At 42.5% G+C, this 16289-nt stretch overlaps 4 protein-coding genes across 6 annotated transcripts; 1 reads left to right on the top strand and 3 right to left on the bottom strand.

The window, feature by feature from the left end:
- Positions 1–698: 698 nt before the first annotated feature.
- On the bottom strand, positions 699–5225 carry perm1b (PPARGC1 and ESRR induced regulator, muscle 1b). The gene is made up of 4 exons (XM_029827098.1): positions 4685–5225; positions 1726–4283; positions 1534–1650; positions 699–1136 (listed from the first exon to the last, which is right to left on the bottom strand). The coding sequence occupies exons 2-4, from the start codon at positions 4256–4258 to the stop codon at positions 1051–1053; spliced, it is 2736 nt and encodes a 911-aa protein (XP_029682958.1). The 5' UTR covers positions 4259–4283; positions 4685–5225; the 3' UTR covers positions 699–1050.
- A 36-nt stretch (positions 5226–5261) lies between these two features.
- On the bottom strand, positions 5262–9091 carry c19h1orf159 (chromosome 19 C1orf159 homolog). The gene is made up of 9 exons (XM_011613878.2): positions 8899–9091; positions 8302–8382; positions 8093–8177; positions 7705–7800; positions 7546–7602; positions 7200–7334; positions 7068–7093; positions 6929–6953; positions 5262–6682 (listed from the first exon to the last, which is right to left on the bottom strand). The coding sequence occupies exons 2-9, from the start codon at positions 8371–8373 to the stop codon at positions 6549–6551; spliced, it is 630 nt and encodes a 209-aa protein (XP_011612180.1). The 5' UTR covers positions 8374–8382; positions 8899–9091; the 3' UTR covers positions 5262–6548.
- A 403-nt stretch (positions 9092–9494) lies between these two features.
- ccdc36 (coiled-coil domain containing 36) lies at positions 9495–12030 on the top strand. Of its 2 annotated transcripts, none has more exons than XM_029827067.1 (8): positions 9495–9582; positions 9849–9914; positions 10085–10220; positions 10527–10663; positions 10770–10818; positions 10919–11003; positions 11107–11222; positions 11312–12030. In XM_029827067.1, the coding sequence occupies exons 2-8, from the start codon at positions 9862–9864 to the stop codon at positions 12008–12010; spliced, it is 1275 nt and encodes a 424-aa protein (XP_029682927.1). In that variant the 5' UTR covers positions 9495–9582; positions 9849–9861; the 3' UTR covers positions 12011–12030. The 2 variants fall into 2 exon arrangements, with proteins under 2 accessions (XP_029682927.1, XP_029682926.1); XM_029827066.1 differs by having other exon boundaries at positions 10082–10220.
- Positions 12031–12909: 879 nt separating this feature from the next.
- Positions 12910–16081, bottom strand: kbtbd12 (kelch repeat and BTB (POZ) domain containing 12). 2 transcript variants are annotated; one of them, XM_029827065.1, is made up of 6 exons: positions 15689–16081; positions 14257–15405; positions 13910–14180; positions 13605–13758; positions 13334–13531; positions 12910–13246 (listed from the first exon to the last, which is right to left on the bottom strand). In XM_029827065.1, exons 2-6 carry the CDS (start codon positions 15327–15329, stop codon positions 13077–13079), a joined length of 1866 nt encoding a protein of 621 aa, XP_029682925.1. In that variant the 5' UTR covers positions 15330–15405; positions 15689–16081; the 3' UTR covers positions 12910–13076. The 2 variants fall into 2 exon arrangements, with proteins under 2 accessions (XP_029682925.1, XP_003973349.1); XM_003973300.3 differs by having other exon boundaries at positions 13605–13755; positions 15689–16079.
- Positions 16082–16289: the final 208 nt, after the last annotated feature.

The raw sequence follows: 16289 nt of genomic DNA, 5'->3' as shown, positions 1-16289 counted from the left end.
AAACTCTAATAATAATAATAATAATACCAGAGCTGTCAGCTCATTTAATCCAATGTGCACGTTACACAATCAAGTGTGCACTTTAAAATGGTAGTAATAGCCGAGAGAGGGAGAGTTTCAGACCAGTTAGGCAGGACTTGTTAGACTTGGGCCACATTTGCTGGACCAGTGGCTGAATAGAAGACCAGAATCTTTTTGGTTTCAGATTATTCGCGAAGTTTGATGGAGTTAACCAGACCGGTTCTCCCGTCGCTGTTTTTACTCCCCGTGTTTACTTTGTTCAAAGACATTTCATGTAATCTGAAAGCCACCTTTTTGTTCACTCGAGCACAAAGACTAGACCAGGGGTCGGCAACCCAAAATGTTGAAAGAGCCACATTGGACCAAAAAAACCAAAAACCAAATCTGTCTGGAGCCGCAATAAATTAAAGCCTTATAAAAACCTTATTATGAAGGCAACACATGTTGTAAGTGTCTATATTAGCCTATTTTTAAAATAATCAGTAGGCTACGAATACATAATGAGCAATCATGATTAAATGTTTGTTTTCCCTGCAGCATCCTGGAGAGAATGAGGCACCACGTGACCACTCTGCTGCACGATGGTGCTTTAACTTCCATTGTAATGAGATCTTGAAATTAAATACTTATTATACACATTTTTACAGCAAAACTTGAAGAATGTTTGTTGTGTTTTTCCTGAAATTATATTAAAACAAAACATATATTCACACCATCTTTTTACATTTTTATATTTTGAAAAAGCTCCAGGGAGCCACTAGGGCCACGCTCCAGAGCCGCGGGTTGCCGACCCCTGGACTAGACTGTGTTTCAAAACGGATTAATCCCAATACCGGACCTCTCTGAACTGTTCTCACGTGTAAAAGATGAGAAATAAGGCACAATCTGAGGTAGCGGCCATCATGCAGGCCCCAATGCCGTCTTTGCGATCTGAATTCCACATGTGAAGTTAGTTTCAGGCTCTCGAAGAACAACTTTGTACGTCGGATTGCTGGACCCAAGTGAAGAGGTTTGGTGCTTGTGTCCACATCAGGGACCGTCTGGGGAAGACTTCTGCATCACATACTGCCGCAGGTAGCGGATTGCAGACAGAGCACTGATGTTTGCCAGCAGAGCTGTAGAAGAGGTCAAGTTAGTTCCCTTTTTTAATCATGAACTGATCGTTACTTTTGTCTTAAAGAATTCAATCTTTTCAAAACAGTGAGACAAAATTGCACAAAAAGGTCACTGCAGAGACAGGAGTGAAGTTTAAAATAGTAAAGCATTTTGATATAGAATATATTAATAAATACTCACATATTCATAAAGACCAATGTGTTTATACCCTTAAAATAGTGCATCAATATTATCCAGTCATTTTGCACACATAATTTCCCAGTAAGGAACTGGGAAAACAATCAAAAGAAGTTTTAAATATATTTCTTTTTAGGGCTATAATCTTGCATCCTGGTAGGAGGTTTGCGATCATATAGTAGATAAATAACAGGGGAACACCAATGTAAATTTTCATACCTGCTTTCCAGGCGTCAGCAGACTCTGGATCAGCGGATCTTAATACCCATGATGCAACGGCGATGCAGACCAAACACATGTCGGACTGACTGAAGCGGGAGAAGATGCCTTCCCGTCCTGCGTGAGGCATCAGGGTACAGCTAATCCATCACACTTTAGCTTTGGATTTGCTTTATGACATCTTGGACTTACTTGTATTAATTGTTTCCCAAATCTGCTGCTCCGCCGACAGTGACCGACGAGGCGCCGAAGCGGCGTCGGCCTCAGCGACCACATCCGCCGGTGGATCTGCTCCCCTCAGAGCCAGCACGTCCAGTGGGAGCATCCAGGCTCCAGAGCTTCTGCACCAGATTCCAGCTTTGTGCTGGAGGCTAATCTTCGCTACTGTGAAGGTTTTGTTGTTGTCATGTCCATGTGGACTCACTGCAGTTGTCCCATTACTGGGACACCCTGGCACGTCCCCCAGTGGAGACATGAAGTGCGTCATCTCGCAGACTGGATTCGGGAAAACATGACTCGGGAATCTGAGTGTTCTGATAGGAGGATGTGAATAGGAAAAAATTGGGATGATTTCCTTCTCACTGTGCCTGGAATAACGAAGAAAAGTGAGCAAAATTTCATCCCCGAATGTGAGAAGCCTGTAGTCAAACACTGGGTCTGGGTCATAGAGGAGGACAGGCCCGGGGACACTCTTTGATTTGTCTTCTCCGATTACGTCTCCAAGGCAGAACAATTGTGGGCAATTATCTAAGACGTCCTCCTTAGATAGAAAAGGAATTTCACGGCTGCTTTCATCAGGAGGTGAGCAGAGAACTGGTGTGCTGTCGCCATCGTCATGCAACGATAAATCTTCTGCTCTTAGCGCTCGCACGTTGCGCATGCTTCTGCTCTTAACTAACCTCTGTGGCCGCAAGAGACTGTCGGAGTGTAAATGAACACATTCCTGAACTTTCAAACAGGTTTGTGTGAAATCGCCTGCAGGAACAGGCGTCTCCGTTCCTTCAGAAGCTGTGGATTCCCCTTCCTCGTCCGCAAGGTAGGGGGAGCATCTGGCCCCCGTTTGCTTGCTGTGTAGGAGATCAGGACTGGAATTACTGCTGGTGCCGAGGAGCTGCTCTTCCTCGAAATCTGAGGTGGAGAGGTCCCCGCCTGAGCGATCTGGTTTGGGTTCATCCAGCTGCGTGAAATAATCGGAGTCGGCGGTGTCTGATGTGTCAAGCGGAACCCCGGCAGCTGATTTACTATCGGCCAAAGAGCTGTGATTTGTTGAAAGACTGACGTGTGGTGATTTATCTCCGAGCCCAGGAGACGCACCTCCAGCCATCCTGAGCTGCAAAATGTCATTTATCGTTACTTTTTCCATGTCGTCCCAAAACGCCGAGATGGCGTACACAGGTCGAGGGCGGCCCGCGGCTACAGCACATGATTCAGGGCTGTCTGCCGGAGAAGAAGGTGTGAAAACAGGAACAGAGGCAGGGCTGATCTGATCTCCAGATAAGCTTTCAACAGATGGTGGAAGGTTTGTTTTATGAGCGCACAGGCCAGATGTTAATGCAGCCGTGCTGACCCGGGTGCAGCGTGCGTCCCGGTCACACCCAGCGTCTTCGCCTGGCGTTTTGTTCACACATGCGGCAGGTGGAGGAGACGGGGTCGTATCGGCGAGAACGCTGCAGCTGGACGGTGCCGCTCTCGCCTCAGTGTCCTCTGCGCCCTGCTGAGCTTCTACGAGATGTTGCTGAGGCTCCTTGAGTGATTCGGTAGCAGGTAGATGAGCAGCAGCATCACAGCTCCTGGCTGTGTCTACTAGCTCATCAGACTCCACTCTGTCCAAGCCCGGAAGGCCTGTGCTTGGAAACACATCATGGAGACTTGAGACTTGGCAGCTCGGGTCATATACGGCTCCTTGGTGTTGACCCGATGTGAAAGGCTTTTGTAACAAACCGGGTTTAGCCAGAACATTTGATTTTTGAATCCTTTTGCTAGTAGATTTGACGTGAGTCTTAGCCCTCGCTCTCTCATGATTTGCCTTGGACTCAACCAGGATTTTCTCCCCCCCGGTGGTTTGGGATAGGCGTTTGCTATTCCGGGGCTGTTTTATCCTTCTTCTTTTTTTCACAGCGGTGACGTGCACCCTGGGTCGCGAGGGGCTGTCATTCACTGTCACAAACCAGCGTTCTTTTTCTGTACTTAACGCGACACCGCTCGCGGCTCCAGCCGGACCACGTGGCTCGTTCCCAGTTAGCTCTTCAGCTCCCCGCTGGTAGGAAAGTGGGTCGCGCGTGCAGGAAGTGTCACTTTGCCAGACTCCATCAGCCTTTGGCTCGTCATCTGCAGATTGGGCATCCTCGGTTTGTAGTGGGGCTGCGATGGGTTCTGCCCTCGTGTTCACCTCTGCTGCGTTGATGGCTGAGTAATTGAGACACAGCGCCCATATTTCACTTTCACTGTCAGCTATTGATGAAAGGTCATCATTTTCTCCTCCTGAAAGGCTATGATTACCATCCTCCCTGCACCGTCTTGATGCATTCCTTTTCTTTTTATTACTCGTTGCAGGAGTCCGTTGCCCCTCGTGACCTGCACTGGAGTCAGAACCCTCTGAATCGCTGAGGCCCCACTTATCAGGGCTGGCAGGCAAAGGCTGAGGCAGAACACATTCTTCACACTTGTCATAGAACCTCATCCATTCATCTGCTGCAATGCACATACTGTGATCTAAGTCATCCATTTCAACACCTTACATTCTTTCTGATCTGCAGAAAAGAAAACAAAGCTTTTGGGTTTGGGATTCATTTAGAGACTGGCAGAAAAATAAGCTGTTGCATAAGAAAAGAGAGCGGCAAAGCAACACCAGAGCACCTTGGTCACAAGCTCAATAACAAACCTCAAAATACCCCATGGCCCCGCTCGTGATCACATGACCCGATATGAGAAATCCAGCTGTCCAATATCAACAAACCATCAAAACCATCCAGAACACACTCATTTTCACACAGTATTAATACAAAATTGTCTCTTAAAGTTAAAACAAATGCAGTCCTACAATTTTTGAACTTCCTCATTAAAGTCGCGTTGCTCATTGCCAGCACAACTAACACACAGTTCCACAGATCTTTAGAGTCCACAAGTCTCTGCAGGTCAGCTGGGAACTTACCTGCCACAGGAAAACAAGCGTCCCGTCTGGAGGTGTCAGGAAGTTCTCCCCACAGCTCTGATGTCCGACTGTCCTTGCGCACGTGAAACTGGTGTCTGGCACTCAGCTGTTATAAATAGAGGAGAATGTCCAGTCACATGTAGCGGCAGCCGCAGCAATCGTGGCTACTTCCACTGGCAGAGGTGACATTTCACTGCTACAATAGGAAGACATTTATAGGGATTAGAGGTAAAACACTGATTCCAGTATTAAACTGGGTTAAAAATAAAAGTGTAAGGCCTCCTTAAAGGTTTCATTCATACGCACAGTGAAAAACAAATACATTTCCTTTATCGCAAAACCTGAAACCTTCCATCATGAGCTCTGTCTAAAAATTCCATCCATAAACACTGAACGGAACTGGTACTAAGGCGTCACACTCTACACCAACCCTGGAGTCATCATGGTTTTGTGTACTATTAACACTGTGACAAACTTTAATAAAAGGCTATTTTGCCAGTGAAAAGGCTGAATGCTGAAAGGACAACGTCTTGTTTCTCTATATCCCAAATGAAACTGCACACGGGGAGACGTTGCCTGTGCAATGGTGCTTTATTTCAAATATTAAACATTTAACATTGTTTCTTGAGCTGAAACTAGACTTTGTACATTCTTACCAAAACAAGAACATCTGTATAAAACAGCACATACACACGCCTCTTATGGTTATCAGTGCAACAGCAGACGTGAAGACGAGTTGGGAATGTCCACAATATGATGGCTGCCTTCTTTCCAGGTTCATTTCATATGGCTTCACACATAAAAAGCACAACAAGCTAAAATATAAAACTATAAAACAACAAATTCCAGCAAATAAATCAAAAAGGCAGGTTAACTTCAGAAGGGTGTAAAGGCCACTGGATATGATTCAAATACCCCATCATTCATCACTTGACGCTTCCTGCCTTCATGGCACAGTTTTGGCAAAAGTTAATTTATAAAATCTTCAGTTTTTGACCATTTCATAAAACAAAAAACCCCCACCAAGACTTTTGATAAATAAAGTGCATACTCAGGTAAACAAGTTTTCAGAAGTGAATTGTTATGTAAAGATGTTCTGTTGGACCAAGGACTTTAAGTACATCACTAATAGAAATTGTGTGGAATGTAATAAATAGAAGCGTGACTTGTAATACATTCATCGTGGCTACGCTCATCAATAAATACAAATGTAACAACAGAAACAGGAAAATCGCAGAGACTAAAAGCTGTTCTTGCCATTTGAGTTCTCTCACCAGGCCTCGTTCAGACCAAACTAAACCCCTGTTTATTTGCAGGTTGTATATGTGCAGCAGTGTTTACTGGATATTGAAGCTGACTCAGCCAGCATCCCTGCAGACCCTCTGATTCACTCTGAATAACCTGTAGAATTAGCGTTTGTTGTTCTCAGTGCATGTTTGAACCATGTAAATAAATATCACAGCCAAACAAATGGTCTTCAATTTTTTTTTTTTTAAATCAGTAGGCTGCGACGTTATCTTCAGAGGGGTTTGTAAGCAAGAGAAAGCTGGGAAAAAGATAATCTGGCCCCTTTCAAATGTAAAAGAAATGAACTCTATCTTCACAATCTTATTTGTGGACATGTTCTGAACTGTTGCGTCAAGAAAGTGGCACGTCAATTTGATATCAACAAGACTGTTTCAGGAGCAGACCCACAGATCTAACTCATTCTCCTGCTATGTTCAGATAAAGCAACAACAGGTAAAGAAGCATTTGGCCACTTGCACAAAGTCGGATTTTCTAATAATTAGGAAAAACCACCCAAAACTTGACTATTCCTGAGCAATCTGCTGTACCTACAAGGCCCCCTCCACCTGCTCCCCGCCTATACATTCATGTCTTGAGTGGTGGCTGGTTGGGTGGCTGGTTGGGTGGCTGGGTGGGTGGCGGGGACAATGGCACTATTCACCGCTGATGCAACAGGTGGCCGCTCCCTTCTGACATACCGTGGCTTTCTCCCTTAAAAAGAACCAGAGGATACATGGAGTCAGTGAAAAGCACTCTGCAATTACATCACAACAGCTGCAATCCTCACCTTGCAGCTTTTGTTTGTCTTCAACAGAAGTATTAAAGGTATTTCTAGTTCTCTTTGAATGCTATGTTATTTTTGGCAGCTGTGAGGAATTTTATTTTATTTCATTGCTGCCAATAGCTTCCTACAACACTAAAAAAACCCGATCAACCTATTCTGAAAGCAAGACTCACCTGATGAGGAGGGAATCATGACAGCCTGGAATGGAAAAGTAAATAAGTTACACATTTTCCTCAGAAACACAAACAATTTGCAAACCTTGACTTTCTTCTATGAGTGATTATTCTTGAATAGACAGAAAAATTGACTTACTGTCTCACTTGGTTGGAAAATGAAGGCTGGGAACAAATAAAACACTCTTAGAATGTAGATGATGGGTGACAGATCAAGAGGTGCCACATAGCTTTGTGATTCAGGCTGGAAAATACAGCCAATGCCTTTTACCTTTATTGCGACGGTAGAAGATGTTAGGGAGCCTTTTGGAACGTTTGAGGTAGAAAAAAGAAGCAACAGAGAGGATCAGGAACAAGCTGATTAACAGTGTTCCCAGGAGAAGAGAGGCAGCCACACCTGGACCTCCTGCAGATGAAAAGAAAAGGAACAATCGACTGCTCCATATACGGTAATTCTTTTTTCAAAGGCAAAGTTCTCTTACATAAAACAAAAGCCCCCTTTTAATTTCAAGACCTTTTCAATTTTTCTACCGGATTACTAGAGATTTACTTTAAGCTTTCTGAAAATTTCCCTGGAAAAGGGGCTAATGAATCCACAGAGACTGTAACCATCTTACCAATTTTTGGAGTGACGGTGGTAACAGTGGTGTCATTTTTCCTCTCGAGCGTGTAGTCTACAGAGCACATGGAAAATCAGATGCAAAAACAGAAACAAAGGTATTAAAAACAAGGCCAAGTTAATGCTACATATTTGTGGGTGCAGTTTGCAGCTTTACTGTAGGTGCAGACTGTTATGTTGTCTAAATCCGCAGTTGCTGGATCACAGAATATGCAAACAGTGTTGCTATTCTCAAGGACTCGCCAGAAACATCCTGAAAATCAATAAATGAATCAGTGCATTATTTGGCCACCTTTTCCAACATTTGAGTTCTCATACTGACAAAATCATATTTAATATTGTTAGTTACAATCAATAAAATGAACATGATTAAAAAAAAGTCTGCACTGCAACACAATCACAGATCCCCTATATTTCAATAAATATGCCAGATTTACACAAATTACACTCAGAAAGTTAATGTGTGTACAAAAACAGGTGACTTAGATCTCTATATGTTTACACTACATTGTATTTCATCATTTTTGGTAGATTCTTTGTCTTACCTGGTTCACAGCGAGTGTCATTTGAACACGAACTGTTCAATTTCTGTTTCTCACCACAACACTCAAGTGTGTCCTGACGGAGGGCCTGCACAGGAAACACAACTCACAGGTTAACAAACAACAGCTCCAACAAAACACACACACACACACACACACACACACACACACACACATCAGCCCTGCAGCTGCAAGCCACTTCCTGTTTGTACCTTTGTTACTGGTGTCTCAGGTCTGATGAGAATCACAGTTGCAGCAAAAACCATCAGGAATGACAAAGCCATGACTGAGCCCTAAAAGATCAAAGACAAATTTGATCAGAACTAAACTGTTCGGCCCAAATTTAGGATGCTTAGATATTTATATTGCAAGAATGACAACTGGAGTTATTCAAGAAAACAGCATTTTATTTCTTGGATTATTAGAAGGCCTGTAAAATTGATGGCAAAGTGAAATGTTTTGAAAATGAATGTGCAAATGTGTTGACGAGAAAATATTGTTCTTATTTTAATGGCATGCATTCGTAAAATAAAATAAAGTGTGCAATGTGGGTCAAAACTCCAGTATTTTTAATCAATCGACCCAGACGATTAACACTGCTGAACACCTTAACAGCTTGCTAGCACCTGTCAATATGTGTCGTGTTCTCGATCTCACCTAAAATATCGTCATCAGCGGTGGCCCTCATATGATCCAATTTAAAAACATATCTAAAACAATGTTTTTTAGTCCATTAACGAAGGTGTTTAGACTCGTAGAGGGAGAAAATTCAAACTGTTGCGGTTGAAAGCACAAATAAGTTCACTCACCAGCCAACGCCAAGCTTCGGTTTGGGCAAAACGCCAGTGGAAAAACCCTGAGATTGAATCCGGCACCAAATTATAATAGTTCTGTCATTAATATTTTTAAAGCTTTGGCATAAAAACAGTGCCAACATTTAAGTATGTAGCCATGTAGCATACGAGCTTTCATTTCCGGGTTCTACTTTCAAAACAAGAGTATAAGTATGATACGTTCACTGACAGTAATTTTAGAGGACCATATCCAAGCGAATGATATGCATAATAACACTTGATCAAACAGATTTAAATTAACATTTTAAAGAGTGACTAATTTCAGTAATTAAATCCCGGTGCACCCTAATTCATTCAAATCAGCCCTCCCATTAACTGACAAACTCTTTTCAAGGGATCTCTACTAATTTGCCTGCATGTTTTCGGAGCGTCGAGGGAAAACATACGAGATTTCCCTCGCAGCAAGTCAGGATGCGCAATTGTAGATGTTTACCTATTAGGATGCCCTATTAAATACATTTTTCGATGATATACTGAGGATAAACCTCACCAAAATTACAAACATACTCTTTTATATTGCGATTTTCCGATGTACATGAATGCAACCTAACCTCGCGCTGTGATTGCACACGGCGGGAGATTTAAATCCTCGTGAGTGAAATGGTTAATGTTCAGATACGCAGTAAAGTGTGCAGAATTGTGAGTAATGTATTTCGCGCAGACTTATATAACCTATATACCATTACAAACCAACATATGGAACAATATTTAATCCAGTTACTAGTAGACAAGGTTTATTGAGATGTGTATTTACTCCCTGCTTATTACATACTGTATTTCCTCTCTAGCCATTCAAGCTTAAGTTAGCTAAAAGGATCTTGACTAAATCCAGTTTCTGTCAACAGTTGGTAAAATGCAGTCTCAATAAAACAAATATGACCATGATGTGTTCTTTTTGTAAACAGGTAACTGAACACAATGAACCATGCCAGGAGCATAAAAGAAATGCTGAACATTCCAACTGGAAGCAGGTGGTTAACTTCACTTACATTACAGTCGTGGTAATTATAGTTCCACGTATATAGGTGTGCATTGTAAAGTCATGTTTGAAGTGTGTGCTTGTCTTGTCTTGTTTTTTTAACACACTAATTATCCCTATTACTTTTTATTCTGATCAAACTTTGTGCGACATTATCAGCAGGAACGTGGCTCCCAACAGCTACTGTAGTTTTACAGATGCTCAGTTTTTCTGTGGGTCTCAGTTTTGGCCTGAAAATTCTCAAAGTGCTTCTCAGGATGTGAGTTTGTCATCCAGGAACTCCCAACAGAGTTCAGACGTAAGAGTTTCACCTCAATATATCGATATAAAAGATTCAGTAATTACACAGTTCCCTCAATATATCAATATAAAAGATTCAGTAATTACACAGTCCCCTCAATATATCAAACCAAACCCTGTTGATTCGATAGAATTTGTTCCTGATGCTGGAAAAGAAATATGACATTAGCTCATTTTGAAACCAATATAAAACTATTTAAAAGTTTTATTAATCATTAATTAAATATAGCACCTCTATCTGGCACATATGTAACAGGAAGCACACTTGCGTGTTTATATCTGAAAATATTCTATTTCCTTTTAGGGAAGCGAACCAAAATTCGCCAACAGTTACCTCAGCAAGCCGCTCTTGCTTGGAGAATTTAAAGACAAAAGCAGATATTTTGGAATGCTGAATAAATTTCAGGAAGACAAGAAAAGAGCAACAGAAAAAGCAGAGTGGTATGTCTCCACACGTGGGACGTCTCTTTTAAACGTACACTTGCTCACTGAAAAAGTCAACCCTATTTAAAATATTCACTCTTCTGCAATCTGTTCTCTTTAACAGTGATTTTGTCACCAAAGACCTTCAGCAGTTGCTGAAAGCGTTTGATAGTGTAAGTGATACTGGTCCTCCGTCAGTCACTTCACTGATGCCACCGCTCACCCTGTGTCTAATTGGTGTTTGGTTGTTTTTTTTGTCACAATATTTTCTAGATTCAACAAATTGTAAATGGAACGCAGAACACTACTGCTGTGTGCCAATCACTTCTTGAAAAAATTGACAGCATCACATCAAGATGTAAGTGTCTTAGTTAATGTTTTTTACAAAAGAAGAGCCTCTTTGCCATCATCAAGTCAGTGCATTACAAAAAACCTCTGTCTTCCTCGCCCATGTATATCAGATGAAACCAATTATAATAGTCTACGGAGCGACATTTCCCAGCAGTTTGAGACACTGCAGAACAAAGTCAGCTCCCAGAAAGAGATGTTGACTGACTTAAAAGAGAAGGTGCAAAAGGTGAGTGTATGAATATCAGGGGAAGATCATTTTAATGGCTTTGAGCCACTGTTTTTGTTTTGTTTTGTTTTTTTAATTTTATTTTCCAGAATGGGGAGGACACATCAGTACTTGCCTCAAATCTGGAGTGCATAAAGAATAGTCTGGAGCATCTGAGAGAAGACCAGGAAAGAAAACAAGGCATGGTTGAAGAGGCTCTGAAGCTGCTCAATGTCTTAGTTGAGAAGCACTCTGTCAAAGCTGCTGTGGTCAGAGCGTCTGCTGCTCAGACGTCACCAGAGTTTGGACGCCCCGTCTGTAGCAGTTTGCCAGGAAACAAGCTTAACGTCACACAGCTAAAACTTGTGTCACACAAGCTTGAACTTCCTCAGTACCCCAGCCAGATTATAGGCAGAAAGACGCCGTCTCTCAGGGGCCATAGGAGCGCAAAGAGGCCATTGGTCCTCTCACAGAAGAGTAAGTACAGTGTTGCAGATTTAAACTGTCCACAGCCCATGACCTGTGTCAAACAGCAGAAAGTGTGTAAGCCGAACAGGGTACCCCAACAGGACAGTCTCGCCCCAGACCTGAAAGTAAAAAGCAGTGAAAAGAAAGGAGGCAACATTTCTCTCCTCATCCCTCACAACTGCTGGTCTCAGAGCAGCAATAACTCCCTTTGCCTCCCCGAGGTGGACCCCATCCCTGTCTCAGGGAAGCTCTCATCTGAGTCCACAACAGGGACCCCAATCAAACGTGAGGGCCTCTGGCAGATGTTTGGCATGGACTCGGACACGCTTTTAGGCTTCTAGTGATGATCGGTGGTTACAACATCTTATTTGTAGTGTTTGAGGACTGTACATTCATAATATATATACATTAGTTAGTCTCCATTTTTTGTGTAGGATTTATGTTAATGTGTTAATATTGTTTGGGTGTAATTTTGAAAACATATATTTATATTTTATTTACAGCTTATATATTTATACTAGTGGAATCTTAATTAAATCAAACCGAGTCCATCTTTCTATTCTGATTTTGTGGACAGCAACTTTGTAGCCTTGTTGCCATTGGTAACAACATTTACATCTGTGATATGTTTACATTTGTAACTGTGAGAGTATAATAAACATAAATGACAGGATACAGTTCATAACACAAAAACAGAGTCCAAATTTACATCTCTTCTATTTGTTTGTTGTGTTAAATTGGATTTTTTTTTAATAGGATGCATATCCATGATATTATGCCAAAACAAACTGCCAAAACAAATCAAAATAATAGCTTTGAAACAGCAACAATTTGAATTGCTTTTATATATGTCGGGATTTAAATTCACTTTTTTAATTTCACATCTTAAAAAAATCGGAATTGTTTTGTACAATTTAGTAAGTAAAGTAAGTAAAAAAAAATCAGTTAAATAAAGTTAAAAATTGATCAGCAGATGGATGAGCTCACTTCAGACAGAAAGTTTTGGAAAATAAACTGATATTGGCAATAAATTCAGTATTCATAGTGTAACACACAAAATAGACACATTAAAGACAATAACTGACTCGCAATCTCAATCATTAATAAACGTAAATAGAAATCCAATTCTATTTATAGGTTTATATATATAATTTGTTATTAGAAGTGACCGAGATGCAGCTTATAAATGATCAATTTCTGTGCAACAACAAAACTGCTTATACTATACTACATTTGAACAGCGATCTCTTGTTAGAATGTGCAAATCTTTAACCCCCACTTCCTCTCCCATGCAAAGTGCTCTAAGACTTTAAAGGTGAAACTCTTCAGCGCAGCAATTTGTGCATTAATAATTGTTTTCTGTCACAATTTCCCTCTAACAGGCTTTGACCTGTCCTGACAGGGGTGTCACAGTTTAACTAAGTCTGCAGGTGGAGACATGAGTCCCCTTGGGTTCAAATGTGCCACTAAGCAAATGTCGTAGTTGTCATGCATCAGGGCACGCCGAACCACCACCGTCCATCGGTTGTCCGAGGGATCCAGTTCCAAAATGTCCTTTGTTATAGCCTCATGTCGATCTGAGGGTAAAGAAGACAGGGAAAAGGTGGTGGAGCCATTTGAAAATGCCTATGTAACATCAAAGTAAAGATTTTAGATTATGTTACCTGCTCCTTTGTAGTACCCACACACATAAATCTTTCCTGCCACCACACCTGCATTGGGGCCACAGGTGTGTAGGGACAGCTGGGGACATGGAAGACGAGGCCCGTCCCTCCAGAAATCACCATCGGGATTGTAGATCTCCACTGCATCGAGACAGTGGCGTGACTGCCCACGGTCCCCACCCTCACACCCAATGCCTCCTGGGAAACATCAGCATTTGATTATACATGACCTGCATTTCCCACTTGAAAAGATAAATAAACAAAGCCTCACCCATGACGAAAATTTCATTATTCAGCACAACAGCACAGCAGCGGTACTTGGAGTATTTCATGGGGGCTAGCTCTTTCCACATATTTGTGTGTGGGTTGTACTCCAGTAGGCGGTTGCTAAGACGATCGGGCTCATCCTCCATGCTGAATGTCTGCTTTTTAGAAGGGAAGAAAAAAATATCAGAACATTCATTTACCCACAGAGAAAGACTAACCCTGACCCATTGTAGATGTGTTCTTTATATTTGACCATCTCATTTTGACCACGGTTCAAATGAATGCAAGCAGCAGCTGTGAAAAGACCACCTGTGGGGTTCGACCGCCCATCACGTAAAGGCGGTCGTTCATTCGGACCACGCTGTGGAAGGCCAGAGGCAAGGGCAGGGGTGCCGCACTACGCCAGGGCCCCCCTTGCAGAGACCATCGTTCCACGCAGTTAGTGATGAGATACTGGTTCTTCAGTCTCATCTGCCCTCCCAACAGGTACACGGCATCGCCCAGTGATCCCAGAGCGTATGAGTCACGATGCTCTGCTGACGTCAGGTGCTCCCAGGTTCCTTGGGCCTCTACTTTGTACCTGGAAGTTCAAGGCATCCATGAATAACTCCTGCCCTGGAGAAGAACCACGCCATTACCAAACGTGCTTCTCTGACCTGTAAATCTCAACATTGATGTCCTTCTGTCGGGCAGCTCTGCGCACGCCCACCTCTCCTGCCACTATGATGCCGTTATTCTCAGTTACAACCCCGGTGCTCACATATCCCAGGGCGTCGCCATATCGAGGAGAAGTCATGTAGTACGTGCGTGTTGTGGATGGCGCGTAGCAAAAACTTTGCTCTGCGAAGTCGGCGTACCGCGATCTGATCCCGCCACTGTCGTTACCGATGCAGAGCAGGAGATCTGTGGTCTCCATGCCATAACGCAGCTTCAGCTTACGTGGAACAGCAGCAGGATGCATCGTGGAGACTTCTAAGGCCTCGTTGACCATATCTAGACATTCACCTTCAGCCAGCAGGACCGTGTTCCTCTTCACCATCTCTCTTAGGTAGTCTGGGTTGACCAATGGCAGACGGACCTTTCGAAGGAGCTCAGGTAGATGGATGATACGAACCTCTGTCTCTGTCACAGTGCTATGTTTCACCCAGGAAAGAACCACATCCAGGATGGACTCCTCTTGATAGACATTAAGGTCATCAGACATCAGGAGCTTTCCCAGCTGATGGGGCTCAAGCTCTAGGACTTCCTCATGTTGGCAGACTTGGACAAAATGTTGCCTCACGTAGCGCTGTGCATGGTCAGCAAGTTCTTCTGCACCCAGGTCACGGGCAAAGTAGTACACGCCAAGGCAGTTAGAAGCATCCATGTTTTCAATCATGTGCTTTCGACAGCGAATGAAGACGTCGTCCATCTGCAAAAGGAATGCCGCAATGGAGATTCCTTGTACGTTGTTGTTATTAAGCGGGAGATCTGAGCAGTACATGTAGTTGAGAAGAAGGGCCAGGCTCTCTGCAGGCGTGTCACGCAGGAGTATTTCTCTGTTGTTGCACTCACGCAAACCACATGTGAACATGACACGGAAATACGGACTAAAGGCAGCTAGAACTACTCGGTGACAGGGAAAACTGATGCCATCTGCAACCAGCACCACATCCGTCAGGTGCTCTGTCTCCCTCATCTTCCTCAGTTGGTCGAGAAGAGCTAAACCATGTTTGGCTGTAAGATCCATGTTGGCTCAACTTTTAAATGGTGTTACTGTCAGGCTGGAGTGTTCTGCTCTTTAAAAGGTAGCGAAGAGTTTGTTGCTGAAGGATAAGAAAATTAGAACCAGACTTGGTGACTTAATCAACAATAATAAACACATGTAACATTAGATATTAACATTAAATCCCAGCTAAGAAATACTAAACCAGTGTCATGACTGCAGCAAAACAAAACAAGCTTATATCCTTCTAATTAAATGGCCTCTAAATAAACTAAATCCAATAATTTTTTATTAGACTTTATGTTAAAAGACAGACTTTTCCTTTCATAATGTAAAAATTAAGTTGGCAACAATTTCAAGCAATCCTCAAGTAAAATCCTTACCGTTTAGGTCATCAAATCCCAATTTTGTATCCTAATCTTTGGTGTAAAAAGTCCAAAAGATAATTTTTGTTTTAACATCAGACAACACACGTTACTGGTTAGTCGTGGGGCTTCAAGAGGGTCTGGGCAATTACAAGAGACAAAGATATATTTGCCCTCCTTTGCTGTGGCGGTCTGAGCCACTAACCCAAAAATAGACCAAGCTGCAGCATATTGTAAACAAGCCAGAGAGGGTTCGGGTTATCGAGGGAGGGTATGAGTTTAAACCACCACAATAATAAATTCTGACAAAATTAGAATGCCTGATATGAATTGCTTGATATTACTTAGCTTTGTTTCTCGATTCTGTGTCTGTTTGTTGTGTCACATGCCTGCATGCATCGAATGACTGTAATAAAAGATTGAGCGTCAGATTTCACCACTCTCTTAAAGGCACACCGGATGCTGTACATGTCACCTGTTTGTTGGGACATTAATTGTGTATTTTTGATGAAACATTAAAAGGTTCAAAAGTAGTTCCTGGAAGAACACGGTTGTCCAACATTAAAGGGGGTGTTTTGCAATCTTCTTGAGCTTAATTTTGCTAGTTAATAGATAAAAG

Source organism: Takifugu rubripes, chromosome 19 (assembly GCF_901000725.2).
Source record: "Takifugu rubripes chromosome 19, fTakRub1.2, whole genome shotgun sequence".
In the NCBI taxonomy this organism is placed as follows: domain Eukaryota; kingdom Metazoa; phylum Chordata; class Actinopteri; order Tetraodontiformes; family Tetraodontidae; genus Takifugu; species Takifugu rubripes.
The sequence above is the reverse complement of the archived record's forward strand: the minus strand, read 5'-3'. Positions and strand labels throughout refer to the sequence as shown.

Bases quoted from the DNA above. Each gene is read 5' to 3' on its own strand.
- perm1b (XM_029827098.1), bottom strand. From the start codon at position 4,258: ATGGATGACTTAGATCACAGTATGTGCATTGCAGCAGATGAATGGATG. The intron at 1,651-1,725 runs GTAAGTCCAAGA...TGCCTCACGCAG, and splicing joins TTGGGAAACAATTAATACAA to GACGGGAAGGCATCTTCTCC. The intron at 1,137-1,533 runs GTATGAAAATTT...CCTCTTCTACAG, and splicing joins TGCTGACGCCTGGAAAGCAG to CTCTGCTGGCAAACATCAGT.
- c19h1orf159 (XM_011613878.2), bottom strand. From the start codon at position 8,373: ATGGCTTTGTCATTCCTGATGGTTTTTGCTGCAACTGTGATTCTCATC. The intron at 7,603-7,704 runs GTAAAGCTGCAA...TGTGCTCTGTAG, and splicing joins CATAACAGTCTGCACCTACA to ACTACACGCTCGAGAGGAAA. The intron at 6,683-6,928 runs GTGAGTCTTGCT...GTTCTTTTTAAG, and splicing joins CATGATTCCCTCCTCATCAG to GGAGAAAGCCACGGTATGTC.
- ccdc36 (XM_029827066.1), top strand. From the start codon at position 9,862: ATGAACCATGCCAGGAGCATAAAAGAAATGCTGAACATTCCAACTGGA. The intron at 9,915-10,081 runs GTGGTTAACTTC...CGACATTATCAG, and splicing joins AACATTCCAACTGGAAGCAG to CAGGAACGTGGCTCCCAACA. The intron at 10,819-10,918 runs GTAAGTGATACT...AATATTTTCTAG, and splicing joins TGCTGAAAGCGTTTGATAGT to ATTCAACAAATTGTAAATGG.
- kbtbd12 (XM_029827065.1), bottom strand. From the start codon at position 15,329: ATGGATCTTACAGCCAAACATGGTTTAGCTCTTCTCGACCAACTGAGG. The intron at 13,759-13,909 runs GTGGTCTTTTCA...CCTTCTAAAAAG, and splicing joins TGGGCGGTCGAACCCCACAG to CAGACATTCAGCATGGAGGA. The intron at 13,247-13,333 runs GTAACATAATCT...CTTTACCCTCAG, and splicing joins TGGGTACTACAAAGGAGCAG to ATCGACATGAGGCTATAACA.